We start from the raw sequence: 20060 nt of genomic DNA on the forward strand, positions 1-20060 counted from the left end.
TTGTTTAACCTTTACAGTAGTAGGTTATAAAAATTGGGAAATTGCATTTGTTCCTATTTCGGATAAAGGTTTTTACATTAAGGATTCCTGCTCCTTCACTAAGCTCTTGGTACAAAGGAAAAATGTCAGTCCTTGTGGTCTTCGATATTCTATCAGTTGTCATGGTATTTCTCTAACTTTAATATATGGTTCTATCCATTGCATTTATGACATATATAAAACCTTAAGACTATATCTTACATAATTATTACATTTGCTAGTAACAATGTGATATTTATAGACTTGAATATCTTGCGCAGTAAGGCGGTAAAGCTACAAAGAAGCATCAGAAAATGATAGTTTCTTATCACTACAAACATATGTTTATATTTTATCTTCCTTTCACAGTAGAAGCTAAATATTAATCTCTGGAGAATAATTATTATATAATATATTGGTAATAAATGATAAAATTATAGGTTTAACATTTTTATTGTGCTTTACGTTTTACAAAGAATTGTCACTTACAATTTCAGTAAAGATGGCTGAACAAATGATAATTCAATATGCCTATGGAGGCTTTTTTTTCATATAAATTAGTAAGAAATAAATGGGGCTGCATAAGACTTTAGGATCTTTGTTTCTCATTATTTTTGTGCCATTTTAAAAAATAAGCCATATATGTTTGGGATACTGAAGGTTTTCACTCATAATAAAATATTCCTTATTAGTTGTACATAATCTTGACGCTCATAGGAAAATTGTAAGCAAAATCCATATTCCATGACATTTTATGTAACCCTCACCCAACATGAAGTGAAGGTGTAAGGATTAAAAGAACTAATTAGTAATATTATACATTTAAAAAGGCATTTATTAGTGAGTTCTTTGCAGAAATGACAGTGGGGCGCTGCTCTGAAAGGTCCCTCTAATGTACGGAATAACACTATTTCTGTACACTGACATTTGAGAGAAGTGATGAGAGATGTTTAATTATTGATTTTTTTTTTTTTTGGTCCAGCTTTTCTTCTTGTGTTATTCGAATGGCATTTGTCTAGGTAGAGAATACTAGTGAAACACAAAACCGTTTCTGTACACCACTGCTGGGCTCTGTTTAAACCCCTCGGGACTCTTGTCTTACTTTGTGTGTGATTGTGTGTTGGAAAGACTTCACTGTAACCCCGCAAACGGGGATGTCAGCCATAGCACGAGAAATGGGCTGGCATGTCCCTATAGATAAGATTTTAAGAGGAATATCCAGAGCCTTCAAAACTGTGTACAGAAGCATGAAATGGAATTCAGGAGCAGTGGTCTTTAAATTTCCAATAGTCTCTACATTTCCTGTCCTTTTTACAAACTTGAGCGGCACGGAATTCATTTCCCTTCCCCATGTTGCAAATGCACTTGGCCGTCTCTCCTGGCAGCAGCGGTCGCTCACTTTGCTGAGTAAGTCACAGGGCTGTTGGCAAGAAGAAGGAAAGATTTTCACTCTTGAGCATAAAACCAGATTTCCTAAATTAAATTGTTGTATCCTCATCGGAATCTTTATCCCACTAATGTTTCAAAATGCTTCTGGGGGGATCATTTTAAAATTGGCCTCAATTTGGATTCACCATTGATTGGCTACTTTATCTGCTTCCTCCCCTCACCCCCAGCAGGTAGACGAACCTACAACAGCTTTTATGTCTATTGCAAAGGCCCCTGTCGGAGAGTACAGCCGGGAAAACTCCGGGTACAGTGCAGCACCTGCCAACAGGCAACACTCACCTTGGCCCAGGTAAGGAGCTCCGGCGTTGGCAGAGACTGCCCAGAAAAACCAAATGTCTGTTTCCAGAGCTGCCTTTTGGGGTTGCTAATCAGAGAAGACCCATGACCGAAAATAAGACATACTGCTGTGCGTTTGCAATGGTTAATGGGATCTGGAGTTTCACTTAAAAATGCATCGTTCTGTAGCATGTTAGGTAGTGCTGGGCCATTGTCTCCATGTGCTTGTCCAGGCCTCCCTAAAAGCATCATCAAGAGCGCGTCTGTAGCAAAAAGAGGTTAGGCTTTGGTGGGGGTGTCTTTTAGAAGAGGCCAGGAAGGAGCCTTCTGAGACACTGGAAGTGTGTCATGTCTCGATCGGTGTGACCAGAATGCAGTTCAATACTTGTGCCAGAATCCACTGGACTGTTGATTGAAGACGGCGCACTCGAGATTGCGCTAAGTCATATCTCAGTAAAGGTGTGAAAAGGAGAGTCGTGGACTGTCCACCATGTGCCTGTGAAACCGAGGCTGGCAAGCTGCCATCTGTGGTCTCCGCTTGGGTTGTATGGTTCACGAGCTAAGAATGTTTTTGCATTTGTAAGTGGCTGGGAAATATCCAAAGAGTAATGCTGTGTGGCCCATGAATGCGATCTGAAGTTTAGATCCGGTCTCCGTGATGTAGCAGAGGGCAGCGCCGACCATCTCCTAACGTGTTGTCATCTGCACAGCTTCTGTGCCCAGGGCGGGGTTCAGCAGTTGCCTCCCAGACTGGATGCCCTGCGGAGCCTGACCTATCTGCTTCTGGCTCCCTCGAGAAAACGTGATGGACCCTGATATGAACCATGCGCACAGCTAAGGCCATGGCTTCCTCGTGATGGTTGTGTAGGATTTAGCTAAAGTTGATGCAGACGTGAATGTGCGTGAGTGAGGAGGGTGTTCTGGTTGGCATGATCAAAGGTCAAGGTCAGGGGTCTTCAGGTGATGGGGGGCTGGAGTGGGGTCAAGAACCCCCTTACTACCAGGCCCCTATGATGGCTACATTTATCTTTTTATTTCACAGGCAATGGGGAGCCAAGAGAAAATGTTAAAAATAAAGGCAATCTGTAAAATGACATTTTAGAACCTTTATTAGTGCTGTAACCATCTGTCATTGGGACTGAAGTCGGTGACAGATTGAGGGCAAAGAGGTTAATTAATAGACACTTCCTGTGGTTCATGCAGGAGGAACTGTGGGCCTAGGTCAGGGTGGTGGCCCGTGGAAAGTTGTAACAGAGCGGCGTGGAAGAACATGAAGAACACACCCAATAACGGAGCAATCGAGGATCCCGGCCTCCAGCCTGGGGAAGGTGGTAGAATTACTAAAAAATGCAGCTGAGTATTTCACTCTGATATAACCTCTCTGCTACCCAGGCGAATGCTGGGACTGCACTTAGGGAGACAAAGCTTATGAGTGATGGATTCACGGGACCGGACCTCTTTCTGGGGGTGTCGCCGTGCAGTGCTTCTGTCTGGGAAATGTGCTCTTAAAGTCCTATAGAAGTTTCTCTTCCACTGGACTCTCTCCTCTGCTGTAAGCCTTTTCCAGTGCACTGAACAACCTCTTCTGTTCTTCTGGTCTGTGCTCCAGTCTCGATCACCTCACCACTTCGAATTGTTCTTGGTGAAAACAGTCATAACAAATTATCATTGAGCCCCAAGCTTAATTATTTTCATGCATTATCTAATGTATTTATTTCATAACACTCTAGGGATGGTCAGTAACCTTAATTTAGATTTAGGCTTAAAGAGATTAAGGAAATGAGCTTGTGAGACTCGGGGTTTGAACTGGGCTGTGTGATCTAAACTTGTATCTCCCCATTTTTTTTTTACCACGCAGATATGTTTGCACTGAGTGTCATATGCTCAGATATCCCTGGTGATCAGACAGCTGATTTAAGACTTAGGTCAGAAGTATGCAGTTGGGGGGTGGTGAGGACCATGGTGGGGGCAGAGACCAAGGCCCAGGTAAGGAGGCTGCTCCTGCCAGTTTGTTAGCAAGTGGTGGTTGGGGGTGCCTAACGTGGCCAATCTTTTATTTAATTAAGAGAAACCATAAATATGGATTTTTTTAATGTGAAATTTCTCATATAAAAATACACCCCATGTGTGGGGGAAAAAAAACAGAAGACAAAAATAAAAAGCAACCTGCAGCATCTGTCTAAATGCACATCGTACCATACAGGTGAAATGGTGTGTTACCGTTAGGTGCGTAGAGAGCCTGGTGTATAGTAAGCACTTAATTCAAGTGAGTCATTGCTGAGAAGCTGTACGCTGAGAAGACGACTCTCCAGACTCTTTATACTGCTTGGGTTAGAATTCCTACATCATTATTTCCCGCCTGTGTCAGCTTGGGGACATCTGTTATCTGGGGTGATGGTATCTACTTCTTATTTCTTGTAAAGGTTAGTTACTGTATGAAGAGTATTTAGAACAGTTGCTAGAGGGTCGCCTGGGTGGCTCAGTTGGTTAGGTGTCTGCCTTCAGCTCAGGTCATGATCCCGGGGTCCTGGGATCCAGCCCCGCGTCAGGCTCCCTGTGCAGAGGGGAGTCTGCTGCTTCCTCTCCGCCCTCCCTCCCTGCACATGGGCTCTCATTCTCTCTGTCTCTCAAATAAATAAATAAATAAAATCTTAAAAAGAAAGAACAGTAGCTGGAACGTCAATAATTAGATGTCTTGGGGCACCTGGGTGGCTCAGTGGGTTAAGGCCTCTGCCTTCGGCTCAGGTCATGGTCCCAGGGTCCTGGGATCGAGCCCCGCATCGGGCTCTCTGCTCAGCAGGGAGCCTGCTTCCCTTCCTCTCTCTCTGCCTGCCTCTCTGCCTACTTGTGATCTCTGTCTGTCAAATGGATAAATAAAAAAAATCTTAAAAAAAATAAATAAATAAAAATAATTAGATGTCTTAAATGCTTTCTTTTTTTTTTTTAAAGATTTTATTTATTTATTTGACAGAGAGAGAGAGATCACAAGTAGGTGGAGAGGCAGGCAGAGAGAGAGAGAGAGGAGGAAGCAGGCTCCCCACTGAGCAGAGAGCCCGATGCGGGGCTCGATCCCAGGACCCTAGGATCATGACCTGAGCCGAAGGCAGAGGCTTTAACCTACTGAGCCACCCAGGTGCCCCTCTTAAATGCTTTCTTATTGTTACTTTTTAAATTATTATTCATGAGTACTTAGCGCACGCACACGCATGCACACACACACGCACACACGCACACGTTTATGTACTTCACCGTGAAATCAATCCAGACTTTGGCTACTCCTTTTAAAGAAGTGGAAGCATCTTCCCTCTGACACTGTTCATCCGGAAGCTCGTGTCGCCTCCTCAGCGGCTCACTTGGACCCTCAGGTCCTTGGAGTGAGGATCTCATTCCCCCAGCGGTCCAGGCTCTGTCCTGCCTCCGGGGCCCACTGCCATGACCACGCCAGACTTTGTCAGTTCCTACAATGGCTCTGCATTGGATTACTCAATGCAGACTTTTATTTTCCCTACATTGTTTTTGCTCTGTACATCGTTAACCCCTCTTTCAAGTTCTTCTAGAGCTATCTGGCCTTTTCCTTCATCATTTTCTCCCTTGATAGGCTCTGACTTCAGCTACTTTATTTCAGATGTCGCTAAATTCCTGTTCCACGTTCTGTGCCGTTGCCCATTTGTGCATATTCCAAGTGTCGGTAAAGCCTCTTATACCGGAGAACTTGTGGGTTCAGATCTCTGGTGTATTTTCAGCATGTCACCCAGTACCTTGCCCGTAGTGGGGCACAGAGCGAATAATGGGAAATAAACAGTGTCAGTTCTTGAACCTTGACACGTGAATTCAGTATATTCGCATACTTTAGGAGTTATAGTTGGCATTTATAATCACATAATCATAAAACTTATGATTGTTTTGTTACTACTTATGGAGTCCCTTTGTTGCATTTACATTCTGGTGCTTGTATTTTTCTCTAATTCTCATGACAGACCTGCAAAGTAGGTGTTATTATCTAGTGTTTTTTTTTTTTTTTTAAGATTTTATTTATTTATTTGACAGAGAGATCACAAGTAGGCAGAGAGGCAGGTAGGAGAGAGAGGGAAGCAGGCTCCCCGCTGAGCAGAGAGCCCGATGCGGGGCTCCATCCAAGGACCCTGGAATCATGACCTGAGCCGAAGGCAGAGGCTTAACCCAATTAGCCACCCAGGTGCCCCTTATCTAGTGCTTTTAATAAAGAGACTCCATGAAGTTAAGTAATGAACCCAACGTCACACAGTTAACAACATTGGTGCTAGGGATGGAAAGTCTTATGGGTTTCTTTAGAGTCCTGAATTTTCCACAGGTCTCCAAATCTGGTAATCAGTGTCCGCTTACCCAGCTACTTCTCTATACTTAAACTATCCTTCCAAAATACTCTTGGGGGGGTTGGGGTGCAACTTAAAGATTTAAGGAGAATGGGAAAGATGTTTTAAAGAGTACTTATTTAATCCGAAATTTCATTTTATTTTGTTTAATCTTATTTTTCATTTTTTTTAAATTCAAACTTTTAGTATAGTTACTAGATGCAGCAGCACTGGTACATGGTGAATAAGTAGAACAGGCCCTTTGATTTTTTATCATTGACAAACATCCACACTCAGGAGTACCTTCCAGTACCTGCTCTGTGGAGCTTCTGAGTAATCACGCGAGTCTGCGGTCCCGCGCTCGGCAGTGGGTGGGCAGGAGCTGAAATCTGCTGAGGGGAGGGATTTCTAGGTAGAGAATAGGCAACTCTTAGGTTTCCTTTTTTCCAACGCTAAAGAGATCTACAACTGATGGAATTTTCTCTAGTCAAGAAAAAAATAAAAAGAAAGGAAGGACTTTGTGTGGCTGACAAGTTCCATAGCGGAGCAGGATGTGGTTTATCTGAGCTTCTCTAGGGAGCTTTTTATATACAAAGAGAAAAATCAGAACCTACTTAGCTACCTGGGCTATTTCTTTTTTTAACATAATTTTATTTCTTCTGGTCTGGAAAAAAATCAGTCTACAATGGCCCTTGGCCTTTCATGACTCTTGATAGAAAACTCCTAATTGTTTTCTGTTGTTGTGGGGCACTTATTCGTAATGCCAACATTTCCTCAATGCTATTTAAAATTTGTGTGCAAGATAATGAGTGGCCTCTCATACGTAATGCTCTAAGGTTTAATTGTTTACATGTTTCACATTTAATTTGATGCTTCTAATGAATTGGCGAGGAGGATAGATAGCCATTTCTGTCATGGTGTTAGGGTGGGGAAGCTGATGTCCAAGGTTTCAGCTTGACCTTGAGAGTAAATTGAAAATCAGCTGGGACACCAGGTTTTCCTCCACATTTAAATCAAGCTGCCTTCTTTATTTCATGGCGACCTTGACGAGCGTTTCCACTAACCAAAATAGCCCTTGCAAACATGAATGCTCACTGGAAAATAGTGAACAGCAGCTGATTGGAAAAACATGGCAGGCCTCCAATTTTCATTTGCCTTTGGAAGAGTGTCCACGTGGGTCCACATAGAAATGGCACAGGCTTGAGCTCAGAAGGAGGGATGTTTTGTACTTGCATATGTATCTCTGGTCATGTGCTTGAACAATAAAATGGGCAACCTAAAGGAACCTGTGTCATCACTGTCTCCCTCGTTAGTGTGGAAACTCAAATGATGAGCAAGTCATAGCTTCAGGGCGTTTCTTTTTTTTTTTTTATTAATACAAAAATATGAACAGAAAAAGTAAAGTTTTCCAAGATATGTAGAAAATACACAGATTTTAGAAATGACTGGAAACCAAAGAAGGAACTTAAATTGGAAAAAGAAGCAGCACCAAGAAGCTTAAAGATGCGTGTCCCTCCTCCCCCAGGACTCTGCAAATGCAAGGTTACAGCAGGTACGGTCCTTCTGGTTCGTCTTATGGAAGTGTGGTGGAAAGGAATGGGCCTCTGGCAAGCTGTCAAAGATATCGGGGGACCAATTCATGAGAACATAAGAGTTGCAGAGACACAAGACGTTCCAGAGAATGTGTGAAGAATTGTGCTTGGGCCGATGAAGTTTTGTTAGAATATGATGCTCATGGCGAGGAACCTGTTCACAGGGGTCATGCTCAGACAGCTTCTGCTCCTCAGCCCTGCGGGCTCCTGCTCCCTAAACCCTAAGAGTGCCCTCTCCTGTGTCCCTCCCTACCACTTTTTCCAGCCATTGCCCACACTCCAGGAGGATGCAGCCTCCGGAGGACAACAGAGCTTCCGGAATAGGGACACACAGACTTGCTTCTCTAACAGGACACAAGCTTAAAATACAGTAAGAATATTCATGAATAAAATAATTGATTGACTAAAAATAATCAGAAGCAAGAATGGATGTGGAATGTAGAGAGCACATGGCATAGGATTTTCTGTCTTGCGATGTTGAACTGGGAACCGTCTGGGAGCAGAGAGCTGGAGAAAATGGCTTCCTGAGGTCCCTTTCCTGTCAGATGTTCTGGACTTGAGTTCTGCTGCTTAGTGGCTGTGCGACTATGGGCAAGTGACTTAAACTCGTTGTCTCTGTTTTCTTTTCATAAAATGGAAGGAAACAATTTCATGACAGTTTTTGTGGATTAAATGGTTTAACTCTCTCAAGAAGGTAGCAGCCCTGAGAAAAGGAAATAAAATAGCGAACGTGGAGTTACATAGTAAACATTCAGAAACTGTTGCTCTTAACTGACCTTCGTTCAGGGTAAGAGTTTTCTGCCAAAAAAGCATCAAAGCAGCTGCTGAATTCACACCCTAAGCTTATACCTCTAGGACTCCTTAGTTTGATGAAGGTTACAAATTGTTCATCTCCCCAGCACAAATTCGGGGTACCCTGAGTTATCCACCATCAACATCTTGTGGTTTCCACTCAGTTTATTAGTTTCCCCATGAATCAGAAGCCAGGAGATTACTGCAGCCAAGAACTCTAGATTTTTTTTCCCCCTACAATCACTATAATTACTTTATCTCAAAAAGAACTTTATCTTTGCCACTCTAATGAGATACTCTGCCATGGAATAGCATTAAAGCTAAAAGGTTTCTGATGAGAAATGGCGCAATAAATAGAGTAAGATGTAAAATGCCTGGCATGATGGATTTTATTTAAAATTGGTTTATAGATTAGGAACAATTTATGTGAGGAAATTTATTAAGAAACATTGTCTAAATGTATAATCATTCCTAAACTTAATATTTGTTACAGATTAATTATTAGTAAGGAGTCTACTTGCTTCTCTTAATATCAAAAGCTATATAATAAAGCCTTTGGATATATCTAAGCTTATTTAGGAAATGAGATTGTGTTACAACACTTTTACTTATTTATTCAATTGTTAGGCATTTCTGAGCTTTTGGATTTTAATGAAAGAGTCATTGCAAATTATTTTATGTAATTTAAATATATATATTATTTTTAATTTGATTTTTTATTTTTATATATATATATTTTAATTTTTTTTAAGATTTTATTTATTTGACCCAGAGAGAGATCACAAGTAGGCAGAGAGGCAGGAAGAGAGAGAGGGAGAAGCAGACTCCCCACTGAGCAGAAAGCCCGATGCGGGGCTCCATCCCAGGACCCTGGGATCATCACCTGAGCTGAAGGCAGAGGCTTAACCCACTGAGCCACCCAGGTGCCCCTATATTTTATTTTTTAAAGCCCATTTTGGATGTCAAAAATGACCCTGAAGTCTGTTTTGATTTGTGTTATGATGTTAGGCCTACAAAGAAGTGAGGTTTTGTGTGGATTTATCTCATGTCAAGGATTTAGAATTGAGAGGGAGCTGAACACAATGCAAGTCTTGCCTCTTGCAGGTGTCGGGCACCCCCATATTCATTTCCTGCCATCAGTTCTGCCATGAGATTTCTCTTGGCTGTAGCGACTCTCCTCCCTCCGTCTTCCTGAAGCCCAGCTTCTTTGTGTTGTATTCCTTTTGGTCCTCACTGTAGAACACCAGCTGTCTTAGCCACAAGGATGGCGTCATGCTAATCAAGTATCCCATGGAGAGTGACTGACAAAAGTTTGAGAGATTAAAAGGTTTTCCTCTTTTTCTCTTTCCCAAACCAATACCTGCAAAAGAGCCAGTCTAAGGTAAAAATAAAAAAGTAATAATAATAAACCAAACCTCAAAGGATAATTATAAAGGATTTTAAGTTTTGATGATTTATTTTATATTAAAGCATTATTTTTGATAGTTTACAAATAGATCAAACACTGTAAATTCTAAATGTAAAATGACCTACCAAAATTAGGTTCATCCAAGCCTCTTCAGGGTTATCAATGCCAACCGATATAACTGATTTAAAATTGTAAGTGAATGCTACTAGTGTCATTCTCCTAAAACTTACAGTAGTTTTGGATAATCCAGGCCTAGTGTTCAGACTTAAAAATACTCTTCACCACCAAGATCTATCTCCAGTGACTACAGATTAATTTGCTAACTTATATGATCAGTTTTACCAAATTTACTAATTTACCAAAATAATTATAAGGAATAATTTCATTATGGAACATTCTTTTGGAATTTCTATCTATATTGTGATTGCACTATTCATTTGATTATCTTAAACATATTCAGTGATATATTTTCTTATCAGATTTTAAGAAATGCCTAGTCTATTGAAGGCTAAAGATCTTAGGTGAATTCATCTTATGGAAGCTTCTTGAACATATCCATCAATATTGAATATACTCAAAACTCTAACATTTCATGTAAGAACTTTTGGGTTATGCTGATTTCTTTCTAATGGTTATTTTAGTTCTGTTTTTCCAGAATGTTCATTTTTCCCACCAATTTCTCTACTAGTTAACCATTTCCCCCAAATTTCTGTTAACCAATTATAAAGTCTGCAGCATCTTATATTGAACTGGATTGTTGAAATGGCTTCAAAGACATCTCCAGTGTGAACTGAACAGCTTTCTATCCATACAAGCATCTGAGATGTTAGATTTGTTTCTGTGCCAACTCTTTCCTGCTGTAGCTCGAGGCCATCTGGGCAAATAGCAGGGAGCACACAGCACACTGAGGGCAGGGAGGGGATCTGAAGAGCTCAGGGAAAAAATCGTAAGAGACTCTGAAAGATAGAGAACAGACTGGGGGTTGACAGAAGGACGAGGGTGGGGGGATGGGCCAGATGGGGGATGGGGTTTAAGGAGGCCACTTGGTGTGATGAGCACCAGGTGTTCTATGTAAGTGATGAATCCCTAAATTCTACCCCTGAAAAAATATTGCACTGCATGTGAGTGCAAATAAGTATGAGTGGGGGAGGGGGGAAGAGTTTAAATAAATTTTTTTTAAAAGTGAAGAGTTCGGAGCACCAAGACCAAGCTACACATCTTACAAATAATCAAGTAATAATTATATTATGTAAATTGACTTTTCTGTTTATTTGGTAAATCAGCTTTTGGTGAATTGATTTTCAGCTGACTTCCCTAGAAGCCCCTTCTACAAATGTCCACAGGACATGCCTGTATAGAAGAACACAGTCTGAAGGTAAAATTTTTTCATAAAAGTTCGAGGTCATTTTAATGGCTCTCAGTGACTCCTCCAGGGTTTTCGCGGAGGTTCTGGCGGGAGGAGAGTGGTAAATGAGAGAAGAAGGAAGTGGAGGGAACAGAATGGCCTCTTGAACTTGGCTTGAGCCTCACGGTTTAGAGGAGAATGAGAGCAGAGAGTCATTGTTCATTAGTCTGTATGAGAACCTGGGCAAAAGTCGGAGCTGGCACTTTCGGAGCTGTGGAGAATGGAGCCCCGCATCCCTCGCGTCCCGGGGGATCCTGGGCAGCACTGCCAGTTGGCACACTGGTATTCAACTACAGTTGGTTTCAGATAACCAGCGAATACTCTTTTAGGATAGGTACATTCCAGACCCTGCATGGAACGTAACTGCAGTACTTACCTTTTATCTGAAATTCACATCGTCCTCTATACTTCATCTGACACCACTAGTTCTGGGATCATGTTTTTCCTGTTGGCCCGGGCATCAGTGTAACGATCACGGATCACTGGCATGGACAGCGGGGAGGCCCTCAGTGGACTTTCGATCAAGCTGCATCGAGGCAAGCAGAAGCTGGAGCAGGAGATGAGCAGCGAGTCTGGCGGACAGAACAGCGAGAGCTGACAGACGCAGCGGCGGTCATGCATGGGGAGCAGACCCAGCAGGACAGTTCTGGGAATCTAGAACCCAGGATCCCTGAAGAATAATCCCAACAGCCCGCAGCCACCTAGGCCACACTCCCCTTTACTGGACGAAAGTGTTTGTTTTTGGAGGACTGCTGATAATTATTAGTAAATCAAAGGGAACTTCTCACTAGAAAAACAAACACATGAAAACAATAGATGTGTTTTTGTGGGATAGGGAAAAAACAGTTCATTTTTTTCTATATTAGATTAATGTGAATCTTTAGTAGTTAATAAACAAAAAGTACACTTATCCACTGAAATAAATAAAATGTCAAATACACATATGAAATTGCTTGTGATAAAAGTCAAATGTAAATTTATTTATGAAGTAAGTGAAATGCTCTCCAGCTGAGCTACAGGCAACTTTAGGCGGCAACTTACAGTTCCATTGTTTTAGTTACAGAAATTCTTAGGTTGAGAGCTTTTGTCAGAACCACAATGTGTTTCAGAACTTTCCAGAATTTTTCTTGGGTCATTTGTTATTAGTTGGAGTGATTTCAGTAAGTTGAAGCCTGCGTAAATGTTCGTCGGTGTTGGTAATTCACTGACATTTTAATCTGGTTAATAATTCGCATTTGGACTTTAGTGGAGAAAGCTTTTCACTGCTTCTTTGTTTAGGGACTCTGTATTAGTAAGTGATTTTTTTTTTAATCGTGGATTTACTTACAACTTTTTGAGAAAACGAAAGAGAAAAAAGAAAGCAGTTGTACAAATGCATGTTCCCGGAGCACACCTGTAGGGCGCTCACTGCATCAGAGGCCCCTGGAGCTGTGGGTTCTTACCAGGCGGTTATCCTGCATCAAGCTCTAAATTGTGTCTAACCATTTCTGCCTGCATGTTTAGCCATGTTCCAGACCCGTGACGATAGTGTGAAATTTCGGAAATTGTAGGTACAAAGTTAAATCATGCTATTCTAAGATGTACGTGTACATATTTTAAAGTGTATTGAGTTCTTTGTATCTATCTCTCTATCTAATCTATCATCTATCTATGGTGAGGAGTGAGTATTAGTAATAATTAATTTATTGAATGTTTACCGAACACCAGGGTCTAACCTCAGTACTTTGCCAAAATATCTCATTCAGTTTTTATATTTGTATAGTTCTCTTTTTAATTTTCATGTATAGGCATTATTACATCAATGCCATTTTTTATGTGAATGATGGTAAAAGTTTTCCAAAGTTTGTCAGTCATTAATGATGTGTAGTCATTAATCGATGTAATTGGAAATCGATTGAGCTACCTAGCACTTTATTCTTTGTTCAAGACAATACCTTTAAAAACAAGAGAAATATCTACTGGAACTACATAGAATATTTTGGCACAATCACAACCTGAAGGTATTTATAAAACATAAAGAAGAGATAAGGTTTCTCAAAGAAAGTTTTCCATATACTTTATTATTTCATTTTAACTTGCCATTAAATGTATCATATTTTAGAACTGCGGTTCTTTGTTAATTGGTTAACAGTGCTGTCCCCTGGCAGTGATGGAATGAACACTCACCTAACTAGGTGCTTAACCAGTAAGGGTTAAGATGGGGTTGTTTGTACTTTACTACCCACCGTCCATGGCACAGCCCTGGGCATCATGGCATCAAGTCTGCAGTAGGGTGGGGTGATGGGGAACAGCCTGTATGTCTCATTTACTTAAAAAAGGAAATACTAACAGTAATTTTTAGAAGCCTATTTGCAGGCTTCTTCTTATATGGCTTCTCCAAAACTTGGTCATATGGCCACCGGTAATTACAAAGGAAGCTTGCAAAGCAAGTGTTTTCCAAAGATGAACAGGATACCCGTGATTGGCTTAGACCAATCTTATTTATCCACTGATTTAGGTCCACTGCTTCTACAAACAAAACCAGCATTCTGTCAATAAGGAGAGAGAAGGAGATGGATGTTGGGTGGGCCATGATGAATGGCTGCCATATTTGTAAATGTGTAATTGCTGTAGATAACTTCCGTGAATTCATCACTTTCATTACTGAGTCTGTATTATCCAATTATATACTCTATTTGTATCACTACGGCTACCCTAGGAATTCAGTCAGTCTTGAACTTGTTTTTGTGTGTGAATGCCGTTGTTGCTTCAACAGTTGTTTCTGTACATAAATGCAGTTCCTTGGTTGTTTAAGGAGTGAAATTGATATCCATTTGACCACACAAAAGCTTTATCAAGAATTGGGTAAAGAAAAAAATAGATATTTAGGGCAGTGGGCTAATTTATTTGTTCTTTGCTTCTTAAGAATTACATGGTCCAAAAACCTCACTGGGAAAGATAACTGGAATTTAGGAACCCTGTCTTACTCCATAGTAGATCTTTGCCAATACTTTGTAAAGAACAAATATATTACCTAGCACTAAGAAAATGTGGGAGCTGGGAGAGCCACACCGAATGACCCTGCTACAGAATTAGACAAGACTCTACAGATCAGGGCTGTGATATGTTTTGCAATCATTTTACAGAAGCATTGATACTAATGCACATATCCATCTTTGATCTGGGAATATTAAGCTACCTGCATAAATGCATCAGTGAAGCCCGATGAGAAGTGGCGAGGTTCGTTGACTTTACTTGGGTCCACCGTGAGAAAGGAGCCACACTGGGAATTAAATCTGGGAACCTGAGTTTAGATTCTTATTCAAAGCACCCATATTGAGATACGTTCATTTTCATACTAGGACTGAGGGAGCATAGAGCCTTGGTCTGCAGCTTTTTCCCCAAAAAAGCCGGATTTGCTAGACTACACCTCCTAAAGTGGGAGTGGAAATTTGGATAAAAAGTGAAACCTGGATGTTTTCTTTTAGTGAAGAGCACTGGTGTACGTGGAACATAGGGACCCAGGGAAACGAGAGGAGAGCTCTCATGCATTACGGCTGCTTTCTAAGTGACGGGTTAGGTCCACTGGTTTGTTGGAAGGCATGACACTAACCAAGCTGGAAGCCACGGCATGAGCCTCCCAAGCACCACTTACCTTTCTGAGTCTCTACAATCACTTGTTTGTATGATTAAACTAGGAGTTCTCCCAGCTAGTTTCGGAGAATTACATTTCTGTCTAGAGTCGTCATGACCTTGAATTTTACATCTTTTATATCTTCAGTGGTTCACTGGGAATTTCGTATTAATTTAGAAAGCTGTACTAATTAACATACCCTGACCTACCATTTAAATGATCAGATATGGCCATCGTTTAAAGCTGAGCTGGTAGCATCATCTCATGGACAAATGCAACTTTCCCCACCATAATGTGTTAAAAAATAAATGAAAAATCCTGTTATTTCTCTTCCTTGCTGAATAAAATATCTTATTTGAAGTAGTTTAGGTAGAGAGTCAGGGAAAGCAAATGTCATATGGTCAGTGAAAACAAATGTCCTATAATCTGTGAGTTGTGTAAATGAGTCTGTAGACTGTGATCTCCCCAAACTAAAAAGTACAGTACTTGGAATTGTGTTCTATATGGTTGTAGTGTTGGTAAAGCACTAATATGCAGAAAATAAAGGAATTACACAGTGCAAAAAAAAAAAAAAAAGCTAGGATTTAAGCTTTGCATAAACAGATACAGGAAAGATGATTATATTTATATATATATCTATATAGGTCTATGTAAATATATCCCACAAAATAAATGGAGGGTGACCAAGAAATGAAAGACTCTGTTCCCTGGGGACCCCTCCACTCTATCCCATTCCTAGACTTAGTGCCTTGAGACAAAAACTATACCTTTTCCATCTTTGTGCTTTAGAACAGTGCTGGATGAGTGAAGATGGTTAGACGTGATCTGTGGAGTGAATGAATCACTGAGCCGATGACATCACAGTGACTGTGTGCCTTGGCCTACGCTTAATCCTACAACAGAAATGGCCTTTGTTGTCTCCAATCCAAATGTCCTCCAGATACAAAAATTCTCTTACAATATACGCTCAGTGTTTGTTTGTCCCTTGTCTTCTACTTTGACACTTTTAGTACGGGAGGAATCATTTCTCTCCAAGTTAACTGTTGTCGTTGTATGGAACTTTAATTGACTCTCTGTCATTTGCCCTGTTGTCTGTCATTTGTCTGTTATTTGCCCTGAAATCGGTCTTCACCCCTAACTTGTAGCTCTACTCTTTGAAAATAGAACAAAATCCAGGGAACCTTCTATTAGGCAGCTCTTTATATGTTTAAAGAAGCTAAAACGATTTACTTCCTGGGTCTTCCTTTCTCTCATGAACTGATGACTTTCAAATGTAAGAAAGGCTGAAAGTATCTCCTTGCCTCAAAGAAATTCATTTTTCTGTGAAAGGCTTCAGAGTCAAGAACAGTATGGCGAGCGTGTGAAAGAAACATCATTGCTAGATAAGTTTGCTGTGGGAGACAGGGCCAGCAGATGCCTGTTTGCCCTTGGGTAGGGCTTGTGTGGACAGGCGAGGGTTGATCTAGAACATTCTAGAACACAAGTCTGAGTTGCAGAAAGGTAAAAAGGGAACTTACATAGGTACCTCATTCTTGAAACAGCGATGGTATTCGAGCTGAAGAATCAAGTGTATTGGAAGTGACCATTCACAGAGAGCAGGTGTGGTGGCCACCCGTCAGGAGCTGAGAATACAGGACCGTACATGATGGAATGGTGCACCACTTGAACCTGGGTGCCCAGTAGTGATTTTTATAAGGCAGGTCCAGGCAGTTCCAGTAGAAAAAGCTCACAATCCACCAAGCTGTGTCTGAGCACTGATGGTTCCTTTTAGTGTTCATGCTTTTGTGTCTTTCACTAATGGCCCTGCCTTGGCGTCCTAGAGGGTGGCAATCTCTGCCAAGACCAAGTGGATAACCAAGTTCCAAATATAGTTTCAGCTCAGTAAATTAAGTGTCCAGTCTCACGAAAGACAGTCAAGCAGCCAGATGAAAGGCACACCGCTCTGCTCCTGCTCTAGGGCCCATGTTCGGCTGGCTGTTTCCTGAGGGGCTGGGGTGGGGGTGCTCCTTAGGTCTCTCCCCACCTTGAGCCTCTACTCTTGCTCTACCGTAGTTTCTAGGAAGAATATGGGATGGTGGCATTCGTGAAGCGCCTTCTCATTTTCTAAGGGAATGCTCATCCACGTTTTGTTTTAACAGAGTCTGGCATCACAAGCAGAGCCCAGCATAACTGCGTCCATCCAGTCTTCTAGACTTACCTAGTGGGGCCTAGACCCTGACTCACTGCTTCCCACTGACTCCGTATCAGTCTCTCTGAGTTATTCCAGTGAAACCCTTCTTTCTTGACTTAAGATGAAGGAAGGACTTCTGTTGGGTTGGGTTGGGAAAACTGCCACAGTGCAGTTTTCAACAAAGAAATCATTGTCACAAATGTATCTCTATCCAGTCCCTAACGAACCGACTTTTGCACACAGAGCCTCCGTGAGAGATTTCAGAAATGCAGTGTGTGGTGGCCAAGGGGGTGAATGGAAACTGCACTTTCCACTCGGTTTTGCTGTGAGCCTCAGACTGCTCTGCAGTCATAAAGTTTATTTGAAAAATTCTGTCACCAGGTTTTAGATTCATAAATCTGCATATCGAATCAGCACGTCTATGGGCTGACAAGCTTATCATATCTGTGCTGCGGTTGAAGCCACAATATAATGTGCGATCATGTAAGTTGACTCTGTAGAGACCGTAACAGTTTAAAAAGTATTTCCATGTCCATTGCCTTGATTCATACGACAACTACATAAATAGGGAAAGGTCGGCATCCCTCTCGCTGTCTACACCTGTGAAAACTCTGCAAGGTTCATAGAGAAAAAGAGAGTCACCAAAGAAACAGTACGAGGTGGGGCTCTAATCTGAACCCACGTGGTCTGAAAAAGTGTAAAGATTTTCCTGTTCTACCAAATTGCCTCCCCTCTTAGCAGAGAGCCAAGTATCTCCAGTTGGTACATCATTATCTTTAACACTACTTGCTCTATAGTTCCCTGAGGCATTTCAAATATTTTAAGCACACAGGATCACTGTCAGCCTTTTCTTCTGAGATGTTCTTATATTTTCTTTGATTTATATTTTGGAGTCACCATCTTTGTTGAGGCCATGGATGCCACTGACACGTTCTTTGCTAGATGTCACGTTATCGATGTTCCGGCCGTCTATTAAAGCCCAGCTTGTGGAATCAGGATCATAAGAACTGAAAATTAGCTGAATTGTGGGCTCTTGATACCACAGAGCTGCTGCCGTGTAGACTAAGCTGTTCCTTGCTAGTCTTTCCTGGAGAGAAAAAGATTTTCAAATCGCTCATAATGAAGGACACAGAGAACACTGGAATCTGACACTTTTTACCTGAAATGTGTCCTTCCTAGTGCTTTCTTAGGCAACACGGATGGCTTTTAATAAGAACTTAAATTACTTTAGTTTTAATTTGGAGCAGTATGTTCAGGGATGAATTTCTGTTTCTTTTATTTGGAAAACTATGATTTTGAAGGGAGATGAGAATAGAGTAAGTCGGCACAAGTATTAGTTTTTATATTTGATTTGCTGGAAAAATAAACAGTGCAAATTTACCTGTTACAACTTGAAATTTAGTGAATCTTTGTTTTCAAATGGCTATGTATTATATTGAGCTTGGGAAATTCCAATGAGTTTAGAAAAAAAAAATCCATGAGATTGGAAAATGTGCTGTGGTGTATAGTTTCGGTGAAATATGTACTGAATAATATCACAAATCTGGGGAAATGCCAATCTATAAGTTCAGAAAGGCAGAGCCCAATACACATTTTTCATAACAATGTCAGTTTTGCCTTATAAGATGAGGCTTTATTTAGGTTTGTCAGAACAGAAGACCACGGTGGACAGTAACCTCATTTTGCTTTGTTCTTTAAGATTACAGTTTTATGTATACGAGTTTTGAAATAAATGTCTCATTTAGGAGACTGAAATTGGTAGTCTTAGAAAGAGGATAAAATTGGTTTGCTGTATGTTTTTCAAAGGCCTAAAGGCAAGGCTTCTCAATACTGCCTGTTTTACCCCAAACACACACATTGCTAAAATTTTCAAGCACATAGGAAATGCGCATCTTTAACTCCCCTGGGCAATCAGGATGGAAGGAAACTCAGAGGAGGGGGGCAAGCTCGAAGGAAATTTTGGAAAGGCGATTGAGAGAGAGAGAAGATAGCACGTGTGTTTGTCAATTTATAGGGCATTCTGGTCCTCACAGAATTCTACTGGGCGGCCCTAGTTGAGGGAATTCTGGGTAGATGAGTAAGATCAGTTACTTGGATTTTTTACAATCTACGTGCATTTTCCTAAAACTTAGAAAAAAGAGGAGAGAAAGAAGAAGAAAAAGGAAGAGGCGGGGAGGAGAAGAACGGCATGCAGTGACTGTTTGGCAGTTGCTGACATTGGGGGAGGGGGTGGGATGGCGGGGTCAGGGGAAGTCATACTAGAGAGATTCAAACCTTAGGAAGGTTTTATGGCCAGTGAGCGCAAGGCCTAGAAACGAGGTGAGGTTTGCCTTGACCACTGCCAGTTGTGACAAATGTCCTGCTAGGACTGAGGTCGCTTGCTTCACACTTACTGTTTTGTCACCATACTGAATTTCTTCAAATATGCATACTTCATGTGAGAGAATTTGGGCAGACATCTTTGGTTCTTATCCCACATCAATCTTCCGTCTCTCCCATCCCCCGCTGAGGCAGGAAAGGAGGTGACTGCCTTTCAGAGAGCCCCCACTCTACCGCCAGCCACTTCAAGGTTCAGGGACGTCCCAGATGGTTCGGTGAGGACACTGGGTCAGAAATCATCTGGCCAACGTGAGCTAACTCTGGGCCTGTGAGGGTTGGGTGTCCTTAGGAACTGTGTCTCGGGTCATTGCCGGCTATGGACCAGGTTCAGTGGCAGAAGCCACCCCAAGTTACGCCTTTCTCTGAAGGATCTTGCTACTTCTCCATTTCTTTATGTTTTCCCCTTTTGGATAGCGGCCGCCTTCCTAGTGCATATAATTCCCAATGTGAGAAAATACCGTTCCCCACACATTTAGAAGCCGAATGCAGTGCACTGTTGCTGGGCAGGAAATCTGATCTACTTAAGACTGCGTGGTTGTAAAAAAATACAGTTTTGTCCATGAAACGCAAATGTACATTACCCCAGTACTCATGCATTTATAGAAATCCTTTTTAATAATAATTTCT

At 41.4% G+C, this 20060-nt stretch overlaps 1 protein-coding gene across 4 annotated transcripts in view; it reads left to right on the forward strand.

The window, feature by feature from the left end:
* PRKN (parkin RBR E3 ubiquitin protein ligase) overlaps nt 1-20060 on the forward strand; it is a 1287019-nt gene that overhangs the window by 494801 nt on the left and 772158 nt on the right. For 3 of the 4 annotated variants that reach the window (XM_080807235.1, XM_080807237.1, XM_080807238.1), the window contains exon 4: nt 1635-1756. In XM_080807235.1, the coding sequence (XP_080663361.1) occupies nt 1635-1756 (122 nt within the window). The remainder of the gene's footprint in view (nt 1-1634; nt 1757-20060) is intronic. The other variant, XM_080807236.1, reaches the window with a different exon arrangement.

Source organism: Martes martes, assembly GCF_963455335.1.
Source record: "Martes martes genome assembly, chromosome: 6".
Classification (NCBI taxonomy): domain Eukaryota; kingdom Metazoa; phylum Chordata; class Mammalia; order Carnivora; family Mustelidae; genus Martes; species Martes martes.